This window comes from Erythrolamprus reginae, chromosome 2 (assembly GCF_031021105.1).
Source record: "Erythrolamprus reginae isolate rEryReg1 chromosome 2, rEryReg1.hap1, whole genome shotgun sequence".
In the NCBI taxonomy this organism is placed as follows: Eukaryota; Metazoa; Chordata; class Lepidosauria; order Squamata; family Dipsadidae; genus Erythrolamprus; species Erythrolamprus reginae.
In genome coordinates, this window is record NC_091951.1 from 314,918,003 (window position 1) to 314,938,401 (window position 20,399).

Here is a 20,399-nt window from a genome sequence, read left to right on the forward strand (position 1 = left end):
CCCGGGGGGGGGTGCGACACACAGTGGAGCGAAAATGGAGCTCCACCCCAGAACACCCAATTTGCACTGAAAGATGTTAAAAGAAAATGCAGGGCGTCATGTATAAGCCATGCCCACAGTGTGGTAGTAAAAATTTTGGTTGCCCTTAACTGCCTATTCCTTCTACATTAAGTGATATTCAGGTACATTGTTTCTGACGGCATTTATTTTTGCCTACCTGAGAAAATACAGAGCTCATCAATAAAACATACATTATCAAAGTATTTTCAGGATTTATTTACATACACATTATGTGCAAAGAAATATGTTTCTTTCAACAGTACCACTGCTTTTCATATCTAACCTTGAATGAAGAGGTTGATGTTGCAGAGTACCCACTTGCTCCAGACACAAGGGATGCCATAGAGCCATGGCGTCGCAAGCTTGACTCCGATCCATAGCCCGATTCAGTCTAAAGAACAAATACATGCATTAGCTATGGAATAAAGAGGCAGACCTTCATTGAATGAATTTCTAAAATTAGTATTCTGAAAGAAAACAGTGGATTAGAGAAAGGCATCGAGAATATGTGCACATGTGTGTATACACACAGACACAGAAATACATAACATTTGAATACATACTACAGGAAGATACCATCACCTGAAAATTTAGCTGATTGCAGGAAAGGAAGGGAAAATTGTTATGAACTGTTTTACTCAAGCTTACTTCTAGAAATTAACTAGTGAAAAACTAAGGAGAAATATTTATCTTCATTAAAGCTAACTAAATACCAGGAAATATGGAAATAAATACTTCCTATTCTCTTTCCTGTCCTCTCCTCCATCATGCAGTCCTTCAATAGTGGAAACTTGAGCAAATAGCTTGAAGGTATCTAGTCTTTCACATTCTGGCTATCTGCCTTCTTAGGCTGTAGCTAAGCAAAGTGCAACCCCCTCCCCGCACTGCCCCTGTGCACAATCTCCCTCCATCCCCATGCATGTGCACAGGCCTCACTGAAGCCTGGGACGGTGAAAAAAACAGTCAAACTGGATGTTTGGAAAAACGGACTTCTGGTTTGCCCATTGTGCTGTTTTCCATACTCCGGAGCCTTTAGGGAAGTTTCCTGAAGCATCTGTTAGTACTATGTACAAAACAGATGGGTTTGCAATATATAAACAAGCTAACAATGAATGTCTGTATGTACTGAAGTACTATAGCTTTAAGAGGTAGGTGTTGCAAATTGCCATAAAACGGGACCAGAAAGCATGATTTTCTCTCCCCTCTCTGTTCTTTCTGCTGATTCACTGTGACTGATGTAGTAAGCTCTGTGTGTTTGATGATAGTTCAATGTATTTGTAAGCTGTAATGTATGTCTGGTATGTAAGACAAAGAAGGACTGTGTTTTTATTATTGTATTGAGAGATATTGACTGCTTTGAATGTGTATGACCAGACTGTTTAATTTGACTTTGCTATTTGTAAAGTAAACACTATGTTATACACTTCAATGTATCTGTCTTGTATGACTGAATATTATTCATATCTCTTGGATATCTGCTGGAATCCACATTTTCCTCTGTGCATGTCCTTGATAACTTAAGGGTTCTACACACTCCTTAACACTCTGGATTGCAAAAAGCAGCACAACGGGCAAACCAGAAGTCAGTTTTTCCAAACTTCTGGTTTGCCCGTTGGGCATTTTTTGCACTCCAGGGCTTCAGGGAAACTTCTCTGAAGCCTCTGGAGAGTGAAATGGCCTTTCCCAAGGCTGAAAATTATCTGTCTAGCATCCACATGCATGTTGGAGTTGACATAGGGCAACATTTTGCATGCCCTCCAATATGGCTCCACATGCCACAGGTGGCACGCGTACCATAGTTTCGCCATCCCAGGCATAGGTCATTCACAGAGAAAGGGAGGGAAAGCATACCCATATAAGTGGGTAGCAGCATGTAGTCTTTATTGGAGATTTGTAGAACAAGATTAGTATGGAGGGAAACACTTCGATTACCAGAAGATCTGCATGAAATAAGGAAAAATCATCTTCCTTATAAAACTTAGTTCACTGCAAATCAGTGCCATATGAGGACATGTCATATGACTATTGCATCAGCCAGTCATATAAATAAACTTATTATTTGCCCATCTCCTTACAGCAGGGCTCTGGGCAGTGTACAATTTAATCAATACAATAAAACATTAAAACTGAATAATTTAAGATTAAAATTTTCAAAGTGTAGGATACAAAAGTCTCTAGTACCACAAGGGTTCTGAGGAAGAATTTGGATCACTGAAACGGAAACCTCCTATTTTCCTATCCTGCTGCTACTGCTGAATTCTGTCCTGAGCAACTACCTACATAGGGATTGTGGAACTTACTTTCTTGCTCCTATGCAGGGTCACTCCTCTACTTTGGGAGGTGAAAGATCAAGATGATCACACCCAGAGCCCAGCTTGATCCTCATCTTCCTTTTACTAGAACTTTAGAGATTTAGTTTCAGAAAGGGTAGGATTCCCACACAGAGGTGCCAATCCAGTTATGTCCTCTGTGGCAATATCAGTCTACAGATCTACTGTTGAAATGCAACTGTTAAATCAGCTGCCATGCTAGTTACAAAGCTATTTTTCTCAGAAAGAATATCCAGAATGCCTGGTGGTATCAGCAAGGTGCTGTACAATTTCAGCTATCATTCTGTTGCTACAGATCAGTGAGATGCTTTCTATTGTTCTGGGCAGCCAGAAAACCAACACCCTTCTTTTCCATCTTTGTTTTCTTTGGTCTGCCCCCCTCATCAATGCTTTTGTTTCCGATGGTGTACCACAACTAGGCAGAGAGCAACGGTGCTGTCTTTTGGGTTAATCCATAGTAGCCAAGAAACGGGGGCTCTGCAGGGCTTAGCATTTCCTAAATGTTGTGAAAGCCTGCAGAAGATAAATCAAATGACTAGGTCGCCACTGCTGTAATGAACCAAGCTATGTATTTCCATTTCCATATATATGTGTGTGTGTGTGTGTCACGTGTTTGGCTTTTATATATTCGAATTTATTTATTTATTAGACTTCTATGCCGCCCTTCTCAAAGCGACTCAGGGCGGCATACAACATTGTAAATGCAAACAATATGAGAAATCTAATTATTTTAAAAAGACATATACAAAATTAATAAAAATCTAAAACCCCTTATGCAGTCATCCACATTCATCCAATTCAATCATTCATATCAGCCAGGGACAATCTTATGGCTCACGGTGCCCATGTCCACTGGCATGGTAGGTCTTCAGAGCTTTACAAAAGACCAGGAGGAAGGGGTGATACGCATCTCTGGAGAGAGTTCATTCCAGAGGGCTACTACAGAGATGGCTCTTCCCCTAGGCCCCACCAGACGACATTGTTTGGCCGACGGGACCTGGAGAAGGCCAAATCTGTGGTACCTAACCAGCCACTGGGAAATATATATATATATATTGGGGGGGGGGGGGTTGTCCTAAAAATGCTAGTTCCAGGTATAGTTATAAATGAAGAGGCAAATAGCCATCACAATCTCTGGAACATTTAACGTTGATGAAAGCTTAGTAATTTTTAGTAGTTTTTAATAAATTTTAAATGTTCCAGTGATGGCTATTACCTCTTCATACACACACACACAAACACACAAATCTAACAATATACGTGGTACTTGTAGAAATCCCAAAGATAGATACAGCTAAACCTTGACTCACAACAGTTCATTTAGTGACTGTTCAAAGTTATAATAGCATCGAGAAAAGTGACTTATACCATTGCAACATCTCCATGGTCACATGATCAAAACTCAGACACTTGTCAACTAACTCATATTTATGGGTTGCAGTGTCCCAGGGTCATGTGATTAACTTTTGCAACTTTCTGATGAACAAAGTCAATGGGAAAGCCAGATTTACTTAACAAATACAAATATGTTATTAATTTAAGAACTGCGGCAAGAAAGATCATAAAATGGGGCAAACTCACTTAACAAATGCCTCGCTTAGCAATATAAATTCTGAGCTCAATTGTGGTCATAATTGGAGGACTGTCCATATATGAAACTAATACATACCAACAATCCTGATTCTCAAACAAAGCTCAAGAGTGCCACCTGCAGTAGGTTTTTATTATGCTGGGACGCTTGTCAATTTTTTTCTCCCCATTTCATAGTCAAATTTAATTTCTTTCGCATAACAGCTTACTTAGACATGATTTAATTTGGCAGGAATCATTAAGCGATTTCACATTATTTTTTCTTAAAATAAAACACAATAAATTCAAATACTTTAAAATTACATTGGTGTTTGAAGAGCACTTGGCACCATTTAGGGATAACTGGAGGAGCCATGGCATCTGAGAGTGCAACGTTGCCAACTCCTGGTTTACTTAATTGAAAACAATAAGATGTTATCACTTTAATACAGGGTCGCTGAAAAGGCTGCTTTCATCCTAAAAAAATCTGACCTCTAATATTAAAGGTGAGTATATCCATCAAACTGACAGGCAAAGAGTACAGTCACTGACACATGCTTAGAGAATTAACAGGCTGAACGAGTAGATGAGGCATGATATGCACACATTGAATAGAGGGGAGCAAAGGGCAAAATGTTGATAAAAAGCAGCAGACTCTTATGCCATAATGACTAAGCTGCAGAGCATAGGTCACTCACAGAGAAGAAGAAATGCAGAAAGGTAGTGGGTGGGTAGGAACCACATACGGCCATTATGAGAAATTATTGAACAGGATTAATATGGAGGAAAGTAAAGGATTTTGGGAATTTAGCCAGGAAGAAAAGAGACATCAAAGATCAGATCAGAAAGAGAAGATAATCTGGTGTCAAAAGCAGAATATGAACCAAGAAAGGAGAAACAGTAGAGATTTTTTAAAAATTGCCAACAAAAAACTGTCATTTTAACAAAGCAGTTTCAGTACTGTACATAAATAAACCAATTTTCTTGGATCTGTCAAAATCTGTTTAATTTTCTACCTCTATACAGTATTTTTATTCTATTATCTTCCTGCTACCTTTTAAACCTTAAGACTCTGGTATTTTTTTTCCTCTGAAGCAATTCTTTTTTCTTCCTCTGTAGTTTTAATATTTATAGTTCTAATTCCTCTAATTTACCTGTTTCTTCTTTTCTTTTACATTTGAATACTATTTCCTACATGTCCTTATATCTAACTTTTCTGTTAGGAAATTCTTGGGTCTTATTACGCTTTTAACATTAAAGAAAGTTTATTCTCTCAATTGTTCTGAATCCAAATCCTAGATTTCTAAGGCAAGGATGGCTTATGTAACTATTGGTTTCTTACTTGCAGCCACAGATGATTAGAAATGATAGTGCAGTGCACAACCAATTACACCATATGTCACAAAGTATGATGATGACACATGGGACATTGCTATCTTTACATGTAGCAGCAACATCAGGGAAAACAGTAAGCGTGGTGGTTTTCTACCTACGATTTCTTCCGTTAGCCTAATGATTTTGCAACCTGTCGTGAAATGTTTTGAAATGTTCCCTCCATTTTGTTTATCCCGAGACATATATTTATTCCTAGCTTCACCATTTTGACAAATTTGCTGATGACTTGAAGGTACTTCTTTTTTCTGTTGTGATTTAGGATTGCAATTAAATGCCTTTAAAGAACAAGATAATTGGATAACTAAGCCATAATAAATATACCTGCTCTTCCCTTTCATTTCTTTGTAACTGTAGTATCTTTCTGATTTATTTGAACTCTGAATCCCAAGTATTTTTTTCTACCCATGATATTTTATTGTTTCTCCCTCTTTTCTCTTAAAGATTCCCATCTGATGTTCTGTCTGGGTGCCCCCAGACTTCAACACCAACTGAAAAAAGCAGCCAGACACGCTGGTAAAAAGCAAAGTCACTTTATATCTTTGAAAACAAACACAGAGAACAAAAACTGTTCTTACAAACTGGAATGCTATGAGGCTTCACAGAAGAGTCACGACGGCCAGACAATACAACAGGCTTCTTGCTGGCACACACACCACTGTAGATAATAAAACCCACGCCTCCCCCAAGTTTTCAGCCTTCGAGGCCACAAACCAGAATCAGAGACGCCAAGGATCGAAGCAAGGTCACAGAACTCCCAAAAGATAACTCTCCACAATACAGGAAGGGCGGGCCTGCCTTTTCAACCTTTCTGAGGAGAACCACACCCAAACCCAGCTGTTGCCTATTAGGGATGGAAATACCTGGCTAATTGTCCCCTTCGTTGGGAGGCCCTTCTCTGCCTCATATCGATGATGGCTTGTGCGTTCTCATCTAAGGATTCCAGGCTACTCGCTGGGGAGAGCTCCCCCCCGGGGGTCTCAGGCTGTTCTCCCTCCTCTACACGTCCTGGCATTCCTCTTCCCCGTCTGCCTGGTCCTCCTCCTCCTCCTGTTCCTCATCCTCCCCCCCTCTGAGCATGGAGCCGGCAGATTTCCAGCCGTTCCCTGAGGAGCCTCAGACTGAATCACAACATCTGATATATATTTTTCCTCTCATTCCATTTTCATTTATTATTTTTCTACTTTTCTCTACCGTTTTATCTGATGATATATTTCATCACCCTTTTAAAAAATTACTTTGAGTCTATCCCTTCATTTTCAAATTCTTTCATATCTTCCTTTCTCATCCAGCCAGGTCTTTATTACATTTGAACATATTGCTTTTCCATCACTTTTTTATTATCCTTCATTTTCAAACTTTTCTTATACTTGCTGTTCTTCCAAAGTACAGTAGCCATTTCCAATTGCTTCTTCCTAATTTTACCTCACAATAATTTCACAAAGATCACTAAATATAAAATATAAATATTAAAAATTTTGTCCCAAGATTATGCTTTAAAAAACACATTGCCCATTTATTGCTACTTCTTTTCCCCTTTGATTCTCTTTAATTCCCAGAAAAAAACAATAGTAGCTGGTCAAAAAGAGACAGAGAGAAAAATAAAGCAGAACCCAAAGAGGTAATGCTTTTATTAAACCAAATGAAATTTTACAGAAGTATTGCGGAGTCTGCGGAGAGGAGCGGCATACAAATCCAATAAATAATAATAAATAATAATAATAATTGCAAGTGTTCAAGTACTGTTCATCATGCAAGATGATTAAAAGTCATAAGAAAGGGATAAAAAGCAACTGTTGGTCAGTTACCTCTATCCAGATCATATTCATATCAGTGAACATTTGTGTATTTAGCATTTGTGTGTTTGTCACAATTAACAGAATTCTATTTACGGTATTCCATTTATGACAGAGCTACATCCAAACATAATTAGCAATTTGTAGGAAAAATAAACGTTACAATTTCCTGTAACAATAGTAGCCACTAGATGGCGTCAACAAAAAGAATATGAAGCAATTCCTAGAGGTTACTATTGGTCAAAGTCCAGCAGTAACCTTTATCCTGCCTCCATTACATTCCAGTAAGTCTACATTTAAATGTTTTCAAGACTTCCTAATTTAAATGATTGGTAGTTTACAAATGTTCTGACTTCAGCAGCAAATTCTGAACTGTTTCAGGTTTTTAAAAATAAAATTATACAAGCTGCAACTCAGACAGAGTAACACTGCTACCTGTAAAAACAGAATAGAATTACACATTAACACCAACCTGAAGGCTCTGGACAAACTCTAACTCTATCAAGAGATCAGCAATACAAAATGTAAACACTGGCTAATAACATTATATGTAGAAAGACAGGAAAAGCAAAGCACAGTCTACCCTGACTTTGTTTCCTCTGCGCATTCTGGGGCGGCATGCCCCAAATTCATGGCTGAGAGCACTCAATGACAACAAAAATATTAGGAAGAAACCCACCGACAATGGGTTTATCTGGTGGGTACTTTATTTATTAATAAAAATCACCCCTCTCACCCGAAGTGACTCTTTATTATCATAAAGTTACTACAAAAATCTTGCATGCATTCACAAGAGCTAACCTTAGTTACAAGCTAATGCTAACATTACCTAATGTCCTAAAAGGAAAACAAGAAAACCACCAACAGTCATTTCAGTGGACTATACTCTCTCTCACTTCATGGCATTCCCCCTCCAACAATGTAGTGCTGGAAATAGCCAAACAAGGGGGCAGTTAAAGTGGGCATAGGATATGCCTCTAGGCTTGCTGCTTCTTTGTATTCAAAGAATACTTTCACATTAACATTTGGTTTGATTTATGTAAGTCACAATGATCAGAATCCCAGGGGGAAAAAGACAGTTCAGCTCATGTTTTCCTATGCTATAAAGCTTCTTACAAAGCAGCCTTGTTCAGCAAAAATCAAACACAAGAAGTGAAGTGATATAATGGACCTATGTACCCCTCTCCCCAGGCTAGGCACAGCAAAGGGACTCGACAACATTGGATTGTGGTCCAAATTGTCTTTTGGGAGACAGCACTCTCTGGATAACAACGCATCTTACTTTACAATGTGGTGAGCCAATTCTAATGCATTTTATGGGCTCATTCTATTAAGAGGAGTTCTGGGCTCTTGGCCCAAAGCCTTGCTCCGCTGGCACTTTAAAAATAGACCGATTTATTATTGTGTACATTTCGTATATATTCTATAGAATATCTTTTTTTAAAAAAAAAACCTGTATAGAACTTTAAAAATAAAAAAAACTAATAATAAGCAAAAAGTGTAGAGAGAGAAAAAAGTAAAATGAAAAGGGAAAATATGTAAAGAAATGACTCTTCTCCATTCTTCACGACAAGTATAATTTCACTAACCTATCTTCTCTAACATTTCAACCTAAAATCTCTTTGTCTTTAATCTAAAAGCAAATACAGCCTCATCAGCAAAAATGTGCTAAGAGCTACCAGAAATAACTCCATAAATTTTCACATTAAACAAGTACATCAATTTCATATTCCTTTCATTTATCTTTATAGTATTTTATCTCTCTTTCAAAATACAAACTCCCCTCTCCTTCCCATATCTTATCTTACATCCATATACTATTAAATAGCTCATCTAAAATCTTTAACTGGGCAAAACAATGCATCATATGGCAACAATTTTTGAATTAAAATACCTGAAATGGGGTAAATTTATAAAATGGGTCCAAAATCTGGGACTGATCACCACAGTGGAACTATAATTTGCTAAATTTGTGACTGCTTTAGTGATGCTGCAGTACAGGGGTTTCTAACCTTGGCAACTTTTAAGACTTGTGGACTTCAACTCCCAGAGTTCCTGAGCCATTGCTCAAAGGTTTAGTAGGCTGAGCCCATCCTCCTTCCACCACTGGAGATTAGGTGCAGACTGATACCACTCTTTTGAACTCATTTTTATAGTAGGGGACAAGTTCTGAGTACATTGTTTCCAAATATCATTGAATTCTTCCAGAATTAAAATACTTGTCTCCATTCTGCATTAGTGGTTAATTATAATCTTTAATTCTTTCTGGTTGTCTCTGGTAACCAGCTTTCAAGGTCTCCTCTTATCATACTTTTCCCTAAGCCGCATTTTTTCAGGAAAAGATTTCTTATATTTAAATTCAAAATCTTCATATATTTTAATAGGATTTTAAACAACCACTTACTCTAATAATAAATAAGAATTATTTCATATTCTTATTCTTAGTCTCTCAAGACCTTTAGTCCATTTAATCTTTTACAAAACCATAATTCTATTTACCCTTTTTGATACTTATTTCCAAGTAACAACTTTTTAAAAAAGTTCTTAAACTTACATGAGCCCCTCCTCTTTTTTTGTTTGAGGACTGAAAGAAAATGCAGTGTAATAAAAGTGGTCCTTATGAAAGTTCTTAATATCCAAAAAGCAATTTGCAAGCCATTTCCAATCAACATGATTAAGATAGGAAGTGGGCAAACCCAGTAACTCTTTAAAGGCTTTGAACTGCAGCTTGGGCAAAGCTAAGTCTCCCAGATCACAGCGCTCTAAACCCGGCCAACCTATTTTACGGTTTTATCATGGAGAACATCTGTTATGAAATACTATGGGTGGTTCCAAATCCTTTCACTGGCACCTCTTTCTGATGCGGGCATCAGTTCCCATCTTCAGTTCACCATGCTTCCCATAAAAACAAATTACCTTTGTGCACTTAATCAGATGCACTGAGTATAATTCTAAGTGAGTATTATACACAGTAAAGAAATTTTGTTGTGCGAGAGAGAGATACACAAACAATAAAAAGGAGGTAATGAAAGAAGAGTTGAGAGATACCCCATAAATATAAAATATAGCCATTACTTAATCAGTAGTTACAAACATAGTTCCCTCTAAGCTGAGCAGTGAGCAATCGCTCACTTAAAAATCATCATCAACTCAGAGTTTTCCAAACCTGCCCAGAAGCCGAGAGGGAAAGAGTGAGAGGGAAGGAGAGAGAGAGGAAGAGAGGAAGAGAGAGAAACAGATAGAAAAAAGAGAGGAAGGAAAAGAAAAAGAAAAAGAATGGGAGTAAGGAAGAGAGAAAGAAAATCAAAATCTAGTTTGAAACTAGCTCAACTATTTAAGTGGCATTTTGATATTGATAGAGTTGCCCTATTATGAGCTCACTGTTATAGACACACAGTACAGTATTTTATTTTGAAATTCTCTGAGGCAAACAAGGTGGGTTTTTTATTTGTTTGTTTGTTTGTTTATTATCTCTGTGCCGCCCAGTCCCGAAGGGACTGCCGCTCAGACACTATACTTTTCCGCCCACCCCAAAAAAAAATTAGAGGGAACACTGGTTACAAATGATACAGGCAATTTTATGCTGAATATTACTGTATGTGGGATGAGAAGAAAATTTGGCCTCTGTTTAATCAGGCACAATTGTTTCATTGAAAAGGTTCAAAAAGATTCCTACTAAGGGATCAGTTTGTTAAATGTTTGCAGTATTCATGCAACTGCTACCTCGTGATGCAGTTCCATAATTCCAAGAATATACTTGAAAACTGCCCCTTACAATTACAATTCAAGATTCAGCACTTAATGACATAAAACCACATGCCATTAAAACAGGGAATTTTAATATCATTGTTGCCATACAACAGCAAACCTGCTCAAGTTGTACGCTGACACAGAAAATTATTTTAATTTCAATATTGTGATCTATTATCTTTTAAATAAGAATGTCAATTACAGTATAACACAACACGTACAATGTTATATAAATAAAAATTAGATAACTACAGTACATGCATTTGGAATTCTCAAATCTAAAATAGTTTTTTGAAAATTTTAGAAACTGTTCTTTGCAGATAGAACACTAATAGGGTCAGGGTAAAACAGTTCAATATTATGCCCTCCATATTCATTTATAAGTAGATAGGCCATATTTTGACATATCACTTCAGGTCTTCTCCACTTTTCCATAAAATCATACAGTAACTGGTGGACTGCTGCAGGAACAGCTAATTGCGTGCAGCCCCGCGGTTCTGGAACGCGAGTTCAGGATTGAGTGCAATTTTTCTTCCTGCATCTGTGCAGGTAGAAAAATTGTGCACAGGGACATCTGTGCGAGAGCATTTTGGTGAGTTTTTTTGCTTCCCTGTTCTGGCAGGAGTCCACCACTGCATACAATGATGCTTTACAGAAGGACTCAAGACACTCTATGTGCCGAAATAATATTGTAAAATGCCCAGATATTATTGCTCTCTCTTTTTTCTCAGAAAAGAAACAAACTTTGGAAAAGTTTGATATAATTTTTAAATGATCCTTTATAAATCTGAAATCATTTTATTATTCCAAGAAAATAAAAGATTATGTAAGATGTGATTACTAGCACACAAAATAGTGATTTTATATAAAAAGCGTTCAATGTAATGATATGAATGTTTACAATGGAAATAAAACACTTCATACTTTAATTCCCCTCAATTTTCGGGGAAGAAAAGTAAAACAGAAAAGGGTATCTTTAAAAAAGAAAAGAATCCCCTTTTAGGAAGATGTTTTACAGCAGAACGTAAACAAGATTTGTCTGTCTTCAAGACCAGATTCACTTCAGTTTGCAATAATAGACAAACCTCAGATAACACCAATTTAGAATAATTTGAAGAGACTGTATTTCAACAGTATGAACCTTGCTATCTAGGTTAGGCTACTCTAATGCATTCTTTATGAAGTCTTTAATTATGATTCAAAAAAATTCCAAATATTCTAAACTGTGGCTGTCTATATGTTGGGGTTATACCATTTGCCAGCCTAATATGAAGCCTTAATATTCTTGGCAGCTTTTCTCAAAGATCAGTATCTATTAATATTAGCCTGCCCTGCAGGGATGGGTTCTAACTTACCTTGCAGCTGGTTCGCTTCCTCCTTCACTGCATGGGACCATGCATGCATCGTGCCAAAAACAAACTTCTGCCCATGTGCAGAAGCCAAAAACAGCTTTTACGCATGTGCAGAAGCCAAAAACAAGATGCTGCCGAGAGAGCCAGTTTAGAGGCATGGCCAGCTGCCAATTGCGCCTGGTTCGGCATGCTAGGGGGGATTCTGAACCAGAAGCAACCCACCTCTGCTGCCCTGGTATAGAGACAGAAGTAGAACACGAACAAGAAGTAGACACCTTGGTGTTCATTTTGCACGCCTCTGTGAAAGCCATAAGGCACACAGGCTTTTTCAGTTGTGGTCTCAAAAGTGAAACTTGGCTTACTGAGTGAGTATACAGTAAAGGATTTTAACTACTGAGTAAAAGTTTCTGTCATAAAATACAGCAGCATTTAGCTGACCTTGGCAGATCCAAAATAGGTCAAGCAGAATAAATACTTAGACGTTTCTGAGCTATGGATGGGACAACACTGGGAAGGCAAGACAATGGCAAACCATTTCCATATTTCTCCCAAGAACTATTGAAAAATGTTAACATTGAGAATGACTATAGATAAACTTTGCCTTCACCTGTCTTATTTAAAAGATTTTATTTAGTTGACATAATCTCAGAATGAGTTAAATTTTAATTTCACATATAGTTCTTAGTAGTTCATTTTGTTATGACCATGACTTTGAATCATAATGCTTCAATGTAAATAACTGTATATTTTGCAAATTGCCCTGGGATTTGGGGGAGGGGAGGTATAGAAAAGATATGCATTCATAAATAACTGGAAAAACTGACACTATATATCAAAATTGCAATTTACTAGCACAAGTAACTTTAAAAAACCTCTTTATATTTAAAGTTCTTGCATATGTTTACTTTAAAATATGAATCTGGGACTTGGGCTATTCAAGTATGAATACTGAATCAGTATGAGTATTGAGTCAAGAAATTTCTACTTAGTTCTAGGTTCATTTTCTCCTTGATTAGTTTCCACTCATTGTTTCTTGTCCTACCCTCAGGTGCTTTGGAGAATAGCTTGACTCCCTCTTTAAATAATAATAATAATAATAATAATAATAATAATAATAATTATTATTATTATTATTATTATTATTATTATTACTATTTATTAGATTTATATGCCACTCCTCTCCGAAGACTCGGAGCGGCTCTTCTTTGTGGCAGTCCCTGACATATTGGAACACTGCTATCATGTTACCCCTAGTCCTTTTGTCCATTAAATTAGACACACCCAATTCCAGCAACAGTTCTTGATATGTTTTAGCCTCCAATCCCCTAATTATCTTTGTAGTTCTTCTCACTCTTTCTAGAGTCCCAATATCATTTTTATTTCTTGGCAACCAAAACTGAATTGAGTGTTCCAGGTATGGTCTTACCAAGGCATTATAAAGTAGTATTAACACATCACATGATCTTGATTTTACCCCCACCCCTGTTAATGCAGTATAGAACTGTGTTGGCTTTTTCGGCAGCTGTAGCACACTGCTGACTCATTTTTAAATGGTTGTCCACTAGGACTCCAAGATCCCCCTCACAGTTACTACTGTTGAGCAATGTACCACATATACTTGTTCTGCTGGGCCCTCTGGTAGGAGCCTCCCGAAAATTCAAGGGTACAAATTTCAGACACACACACACACGTTTGAAAATTCAAAATAATGTTCTTTATCACAAAATTCAAAATAAACTAAGCACTCTTTTTTTATTGCAAAGAGCACTTGTCCCAAAACAACCGGGTAATCTGTACAATTTCCCTTAAGCACCCCTTCTTCTTCCAACGAAGTGAGACACACACACTGCTCTGCTTTGGTTTCAAAGGCGTGAAAAATCAACAAACTAAGTCCAGAAAACAGCAACACACGATTCCTGAAGAACTGCGATCAGATAATCTTCCACAACGGCCAAACCCACACGCTGCTATTTATAGCAGCAGCCCTAATTACTGGAGCCCCACCCACTCTTAACTCCTGTAATATGTCCTTAATTGGTCTCTTCTAGGCATAAATCTGCGCTTGTGTGGGTCCAAGACGTCTTCATCCGAATCAATGGAAGATAATGGAGATTGACTGCCTGGGCTGTGTGCCAAGCCCCCCTCTTCCAAGTCACTCCCACTTTCTTCTTCATCCGAGGAAACTAAACTCTGAACTGACTCTGTCGGCAATAACACAGGCCTATGACATGTTGAAGTTTCCCATGCATCCACCTCCACATTCCCTGGGGCAGGAGCTGAGCCAGAGCCAACCACAACAATACTGCACCTGCGCATTTTGTCTTTCTTGCCTAAAAGTAGAATCTTACTTTTTTCACTATTTAATTTCATTTTGTTAGTTAGCACCCAATGTCCTTCTGTATCTTGACCTCCTTCTTAGAACCAGCACTTTTTAACCCTTGCTGCAACAATGAGACCTAGGAAGTATGTATGTGCATGACTGTGTATCAATCAGATTAGCTCTGAAAAAAAGAGGCTTTAACTGAAATACATAAAATTTTAATTAAAACTCACACTTCTCAACAATTTATTTTTCCCATCTACCAGCAATCCTTGACTTACCAGTGGAATTTTTATCATAACTCATTGCGGTTGTATATATCGGATCCAATTGCATGACAATTTGTATAGTAATTTAAGACAATCATGCAGTCTTTAAGCAAGTCTATCTTCTTTAATCACCTCTGTTGCCATTTTTTTTGCCAGGAATCAGTAAAAAAGGTAGCAAATTGTAAGTACATTAGCACAGGAGGCTGCAGTCTCTAAAAAATGCAGGATGGCTGTCAAGTGCTAAAATTCAGATCACGCAACCACAGGTTTGATTCAATGGTTCTAAGTCCAAGGAAATATCATATATTAGTTTTTCCAAGACTGTTATAACTTTGAACCATCATTAAACAGTTATAAGTCAAGGATTATCTGTATTACATAATTTCCAAGAATTAGGAGCACTTAATCTATAGAATGATATTTCACAGAATATGTATTTTCTAATTTTGTCACTGGCTAAAATGTCTCTTATTAAATATTTATTTGAACATTATTGATTTTGCTGGCTTTAGTTTTATTCACTTTAAGATTCTTTGTATTCTATTGCGTATTATTTTACAAGATTTGAGTAATGCTGAGGCATCCTATAAGATCTCAAATAAAAGCAATCTAAAAAGATCTCAAATAAAAGAAGTTATAAAAGCAAGCTGTTAAGGTGAAAAGGAGATTTTTCCAACTGTCACTCATAAAAGCATTTGAAAAATTTGCTCCTGGTCATTCATACCACTGTACAAGACAGTATTCAAACCCAAGTCAAAAGAGTAGAACAATTAATCTTGAAACTGATCATAAACATTTTTTACCCTTAGTCATACTAGGAAAAAAAAAACCCACACTTTTTTTGTTTTAGCAAATCACAAATTTTACTAAACTGTATTGTATCCAAATCTCTTCCCTTAGCTTAGGCCAATTTACTTTTGAACTTTATGATCAATGCAGACAAAAAATTAAGCTCCATTTGCTGCAGATAATAGCTCTTGTGTGTTTTCCATATTACCACACTGTAATTCCTTGCAGCTTCCCATTATTTTATTAACATTTCTTCAACACTTCTCAATGGCAAAATGTTAACACATGTAATCCTCGGCTTCTGAACAGTCATTTAACAAACCTTGAAAGTTACCATGGCCTTGCAAAAGCTGCTTACAGTGCTCTTCTGGCAACTGTGAAATGTCAGCTTCCCCCTTCTCCCACCCCTGCTTTTTTGGTGCTTGGTAACCGGCTCACATTTAGGATTGATTGACAAGCTTCCCACAATCATGTAATTGCCATTTGCAATCTTCTCTACCAGATTCTCAAAATAGCCAATATGGAAGCTGGCAAGGATGGTTGCAAATGAAAGGCAGCTGAGATCTTTTAATGGGTTGCAAGAAAGAGCTAAAATCTTCAAGATTTCCACTCCATGCATGGAAAACAGGGAAACCCTTTGGTGGTCTGCAGTTGTTGTTCCGGCAGCTCCACAAAATATTTTCCTGCAACCAACCAAGGATTACAGTAAGCCTTCACCTATTGCTGGTGTTACGTTCCAGACCTGGCTGTGATAGGTGAAATCCGTGATGTGGAATTTATTGACTGATAGTACTTATTTAAGTATTTATATTGTAATTGTTTGGTAGGTTTTCATTGTTTTAAGTGTTTATAAACCCTTCCCACACAGTATTTATTTTAGATACAGTATTTAAATACAGTATTTACAATTTTAGATATTTTTTTTTTGAAAAACCTGCCGATCAAGTCCCGTGGGCTGTTTAAATCTGCCGATCAACTTCCTCAGAAACCCGCGAACCAGCGAAGATCCGCGAATGATTTTTCTCATTAATATTTCTTGAAAACCCGCGATGAAGTGAAGCCGCAGTAGGTGAAGCGCGATATAGCGAGGGACTACTGTACTCATCTGCACACAGAAGGGAGCAGAAATCCTTTGCTGGGGTTCAGGAGCATTCACAGTGAAAGGGCTATATGCCAGGAGGATTTCTGCTCTATGCCTTTAGGTAGCTATTTTGTTCTGTTTGCTTAAGAAGTGCTGGGATTGAATTCACTGAGTAAAGCAGTCAAATCTTGCTTATTTGCTGCTTCATCAACAACTAGTACCAATTGTGGCCGCAGATAAACTATTGCCTTTATATCAATTTTTAATTTATCTGTATTATTCATTTCAAAACCTTATGTTACAATGTTTCTGGTGGCCGAGTATTATAGCATTAGTTTTTATTCACATGGCATTACTCAAATTGTTAATCAAAATTTAGAGCAGCCTTTTCTGATTTATTAACTTGTACACCCTTTGGAAGTACAACTCTCAGAATCAGCCACATGGGTTTTAATTCTGAAAGTTACAGATTCAGCAAATATAGAAGGTGTTAGCCAGGAAATAGATAATTCATCATTAAAACTTAATTAGAAATAATAACAATCCATACCTTGTGCTGTTCAATTGCATCTATCCATTGCTGCCTATGATCTGGATCCTGAGCACGTAGATACCAAACACTATCATTTACACTAATATCAAATCTGCATTCATCAAATTCATGAGGCTGTTGAGAAAAAAAAGATAATTAGAATTACATTTTGAATGGATGAACCATGAACCTTTTAAATAAAAAATCATTTTATTTATCAATGTATTCATTAGTCCCCATTGTGATCTAACTCAGGCCTACAAAAATCGGTACAGGAAACCAATTAAAAATAATTGTAGGCCACAAAAATAACTGGCATGCCCATCAATTGTTTGGTAGATACTGTTCTGGGGCAATGACAGAGCTGACTGTGTTGATGAGTCTAGATGCAATGGAGATGCTCAGCAGCATATATTTTGGGTAATGGTGGCAATATTTGGCAGCAGCAGAATTATTGCATTTAAAAAAAAATTGAGAGGCTATATGCAGTCTGTAGGCCTTACGTTGTATAGGACTTGATCTAATCAAAATGTGTGGAGAAAAATGACTTTGAATTTAGGAAAGAAAAACACATGGTGGAAATATAGTAAACATCTGTAAAATAATTTGCAAACACCAGAACTTACAGACTGAATTAAGAAGCATGCTTTTAAAATTAAAACATCAAGTTATACACAGTTTAAAAACAACACTTCCAAGACAGAAATTACAAATATAATATGCCTTGTTTCAAACATTCTCAATAAGTATTTCCACTATGCATAGAAAATTGGGGGAGGGGTTGTGGGGAGAGGGCTTTGGAAATTAGGTAAAGTCTCATGCATAGAGATATTTTGTAACATCTATTATCAAAAAAGTGTCAAGAGCCAGTGGATCTCACTAACACTTATTATTTAAAAAGTGTCAAGAGCAAGAGGATCTCACTAAGGCTTTTGACACTGTCAGTCATGAAGGCCTGTGGCACATCATGTCAAAATTTGGGTGCCCTAATAAATTCATCCTGATGGTACATCAATTTTACGATGGTATGATGGCCTGTGTGCTGGACAATGGAGAAGCTTCAGAGGCCTTTTCCATCCCAAATGGAGTCAAGCAAGGATGAGTGTTGGCATAGACCTTGTTCAGCATAACACCCGAATCTATCTCCTCTGAGAGTTGAAGGCGGATTACAATTGATATAGAAAGTCCATACACTCTTGATAAAATGGCAATTTTTTGAGATTAAAGAAAATAATCAGATTAAAATAAATCATTTCAGTATTTTTCTACCTTTAAGATATAAACTACCTGGAGTACTTTAAGATATAAACACTTGGAGCACTGTATATAGTTCTGGTCACCACACCTCAAGAAGGATATAATTGAACTGGAAAAGGTGCAAAAAAGGGCAACAAGAATGATAAAGGAAATGGAGCATCTCCCTTATGATACCAGGTTGCAATGCCTTGGTCTCTTCAGCATTGAAAGACGGTGTTTAAGGGATGACTTGATTGAAGTGTATAAAATCATGCATGGGATAGAAAAGGTGGATAGAGAAAAATTCTTTTCTCTATCACACAATATTAGGACAAGGGGCCCCTCTCTAAAGCTCATAGGTAAGAAAGTGAGGACAAATCAAGGGAAATATTTCTTCACCCAGAGGGTCGTTGGTTTATGGAATTCACTTCCAGAAGAGGTCGTGACAACTGTCAGCCTTGATAGCTTCAAGGTAAGATTAGACAGATTCATGGATGCCAAGTGTATTGGTGGTTATTGAAACGGATGTCCATGTGCTGCCTCTATGTTGGTTGACGCAGGCAGGATTCCCTTGAGTACCATTTGTTGGGGGTCAAGGGAAAAGGAGGGTCTTGCCTTCTCTTTCTGCTCAAGATCCCCAAGGACAATTGGTGGGCCACTATGTGACACAGAATGCTGGACTCGATGGGCTTTGGCCTGATTCAGCATGGCTCTTCTTATGTTCTTATCGTATTTTTCGGTGTATAAGACACACCTTTTTATCTCAAAAAGGTGCTTTAAAAATTGAGTGCGTCTTATGCACCGAATCTTGCCGAGGCTGCCTGGCAGGGCCTGGCGGGAAGCCAGCTGCACGGCCCTGGGGACGAGCGGCAACCTGCCTTTCCATGGTGGCGGCGACAGTGCTCTGGAGCCTGAACGAGTATGTACCCCAGGACCTGCCATGGAAAGACAGCTGAAGGGGAGTCTGGCAGGTCCTGGGGGACGCACTTGTTCATGCTCCAGAGCGCTGCCACTGCCACTCCTGCCATGGAAAAGCAGCAAAGGAAAAAATAAGCCTATCCCCTGCAGCTGCCTTTCCATGGCGGCGGCAGCGCTCGGGAGACTGAACGAGCCCGTATCCTAGGACCTGCCACAGAAGAAAACAAGGGAACTTCACGCTGCCATAGAGAAAAGCACAAAGCCCACACCATTCCAAGCACTTCCGGCCCAAAGCCAGCCGGTTTTCTCACCCGAGTGGCCCAACCGAAACTGTGGATCGTCGTGGGAATGGAAAGAGACAAATAGATAAGAATAGATAAGGGGGGGGGGGGAGAGAGAATAAGATGTGTTCCCAGTTTATAACTTTCTGGTAAATCTTGCAGCTTCTTAAACCTTCTCTCTCGGAAAATGAGAGTTTAGCTGAATTGATGGCGCTCTAAAACGGGGGTCTCCAACCTTGGCAATGACTTCAACTCCCAGAGTTCCTTAGCCAGCAAAGGTGGCTGAGGAACTCTGGGAGTTGTAGTCCACAACTCTTAAAAGTTGCCAACGTTGGAGATCCCTGTTCTAGAAACAATCGTTTTAAGGAGTATTTCAGGTTTATTGGAGTAGTCAATATTGGAGTAGTCAAGAAAGGGGTCTTTGAAAACCTCATGGTATAATAGTAATATTAAGGCAACCTCAGCAGGGAACTGTAATTGTAAATGATTCTATCACTAGCCATTTCTGTGACTAAAGGAACAACTAACAAAGTGAATTATTCTTGTTTGTTTTATTTATTTGTTTGAGTTAGGGGTTAGGAGTGCAAGAGTCTTCAAATCTGTCAAGTTTAAGGCTTGTGGACTTCAATTCCATTTCTGAGTTAGCATGACTGGTGGAGGAATTCTGGGAGTTGAAGTCCACAAATCTTGAAGCTGTCAAGTTTGAAGTTTGTAAAAGGTGTAC

At 37.9% G+C, this 20,399-nt stretch overlaps 1 protein-coding gene across 2 annotated transcripts in view; it reads right to left on the reverse strand.

The window, feature by feature from the left end:
* The window catches only part of CERT1 (ceramide transporter 1), a 77,416-nt gene that overhangs the window by 38,431 nt on the left and 18,586 nt on the right, over positions 1-20,399 (reverse strand). For both annotated transcript variants that reach the window (XM_070743202.1, XM_070743203.1), the window contains exons 3-4: positions 17,259-17,375; positions 344-451 (exon numbers count right to left, since the gene is read on the reverse strand). In XM_070743202.1, the coding sequence (XP_070599303.1) occupies positions 344-451; positions 17,259-17,375 (225 nt within the window). The remainder of the gene's footprint in view (positions 1-343; positions 452-17,258; positions 17,376-20,399) is intronic.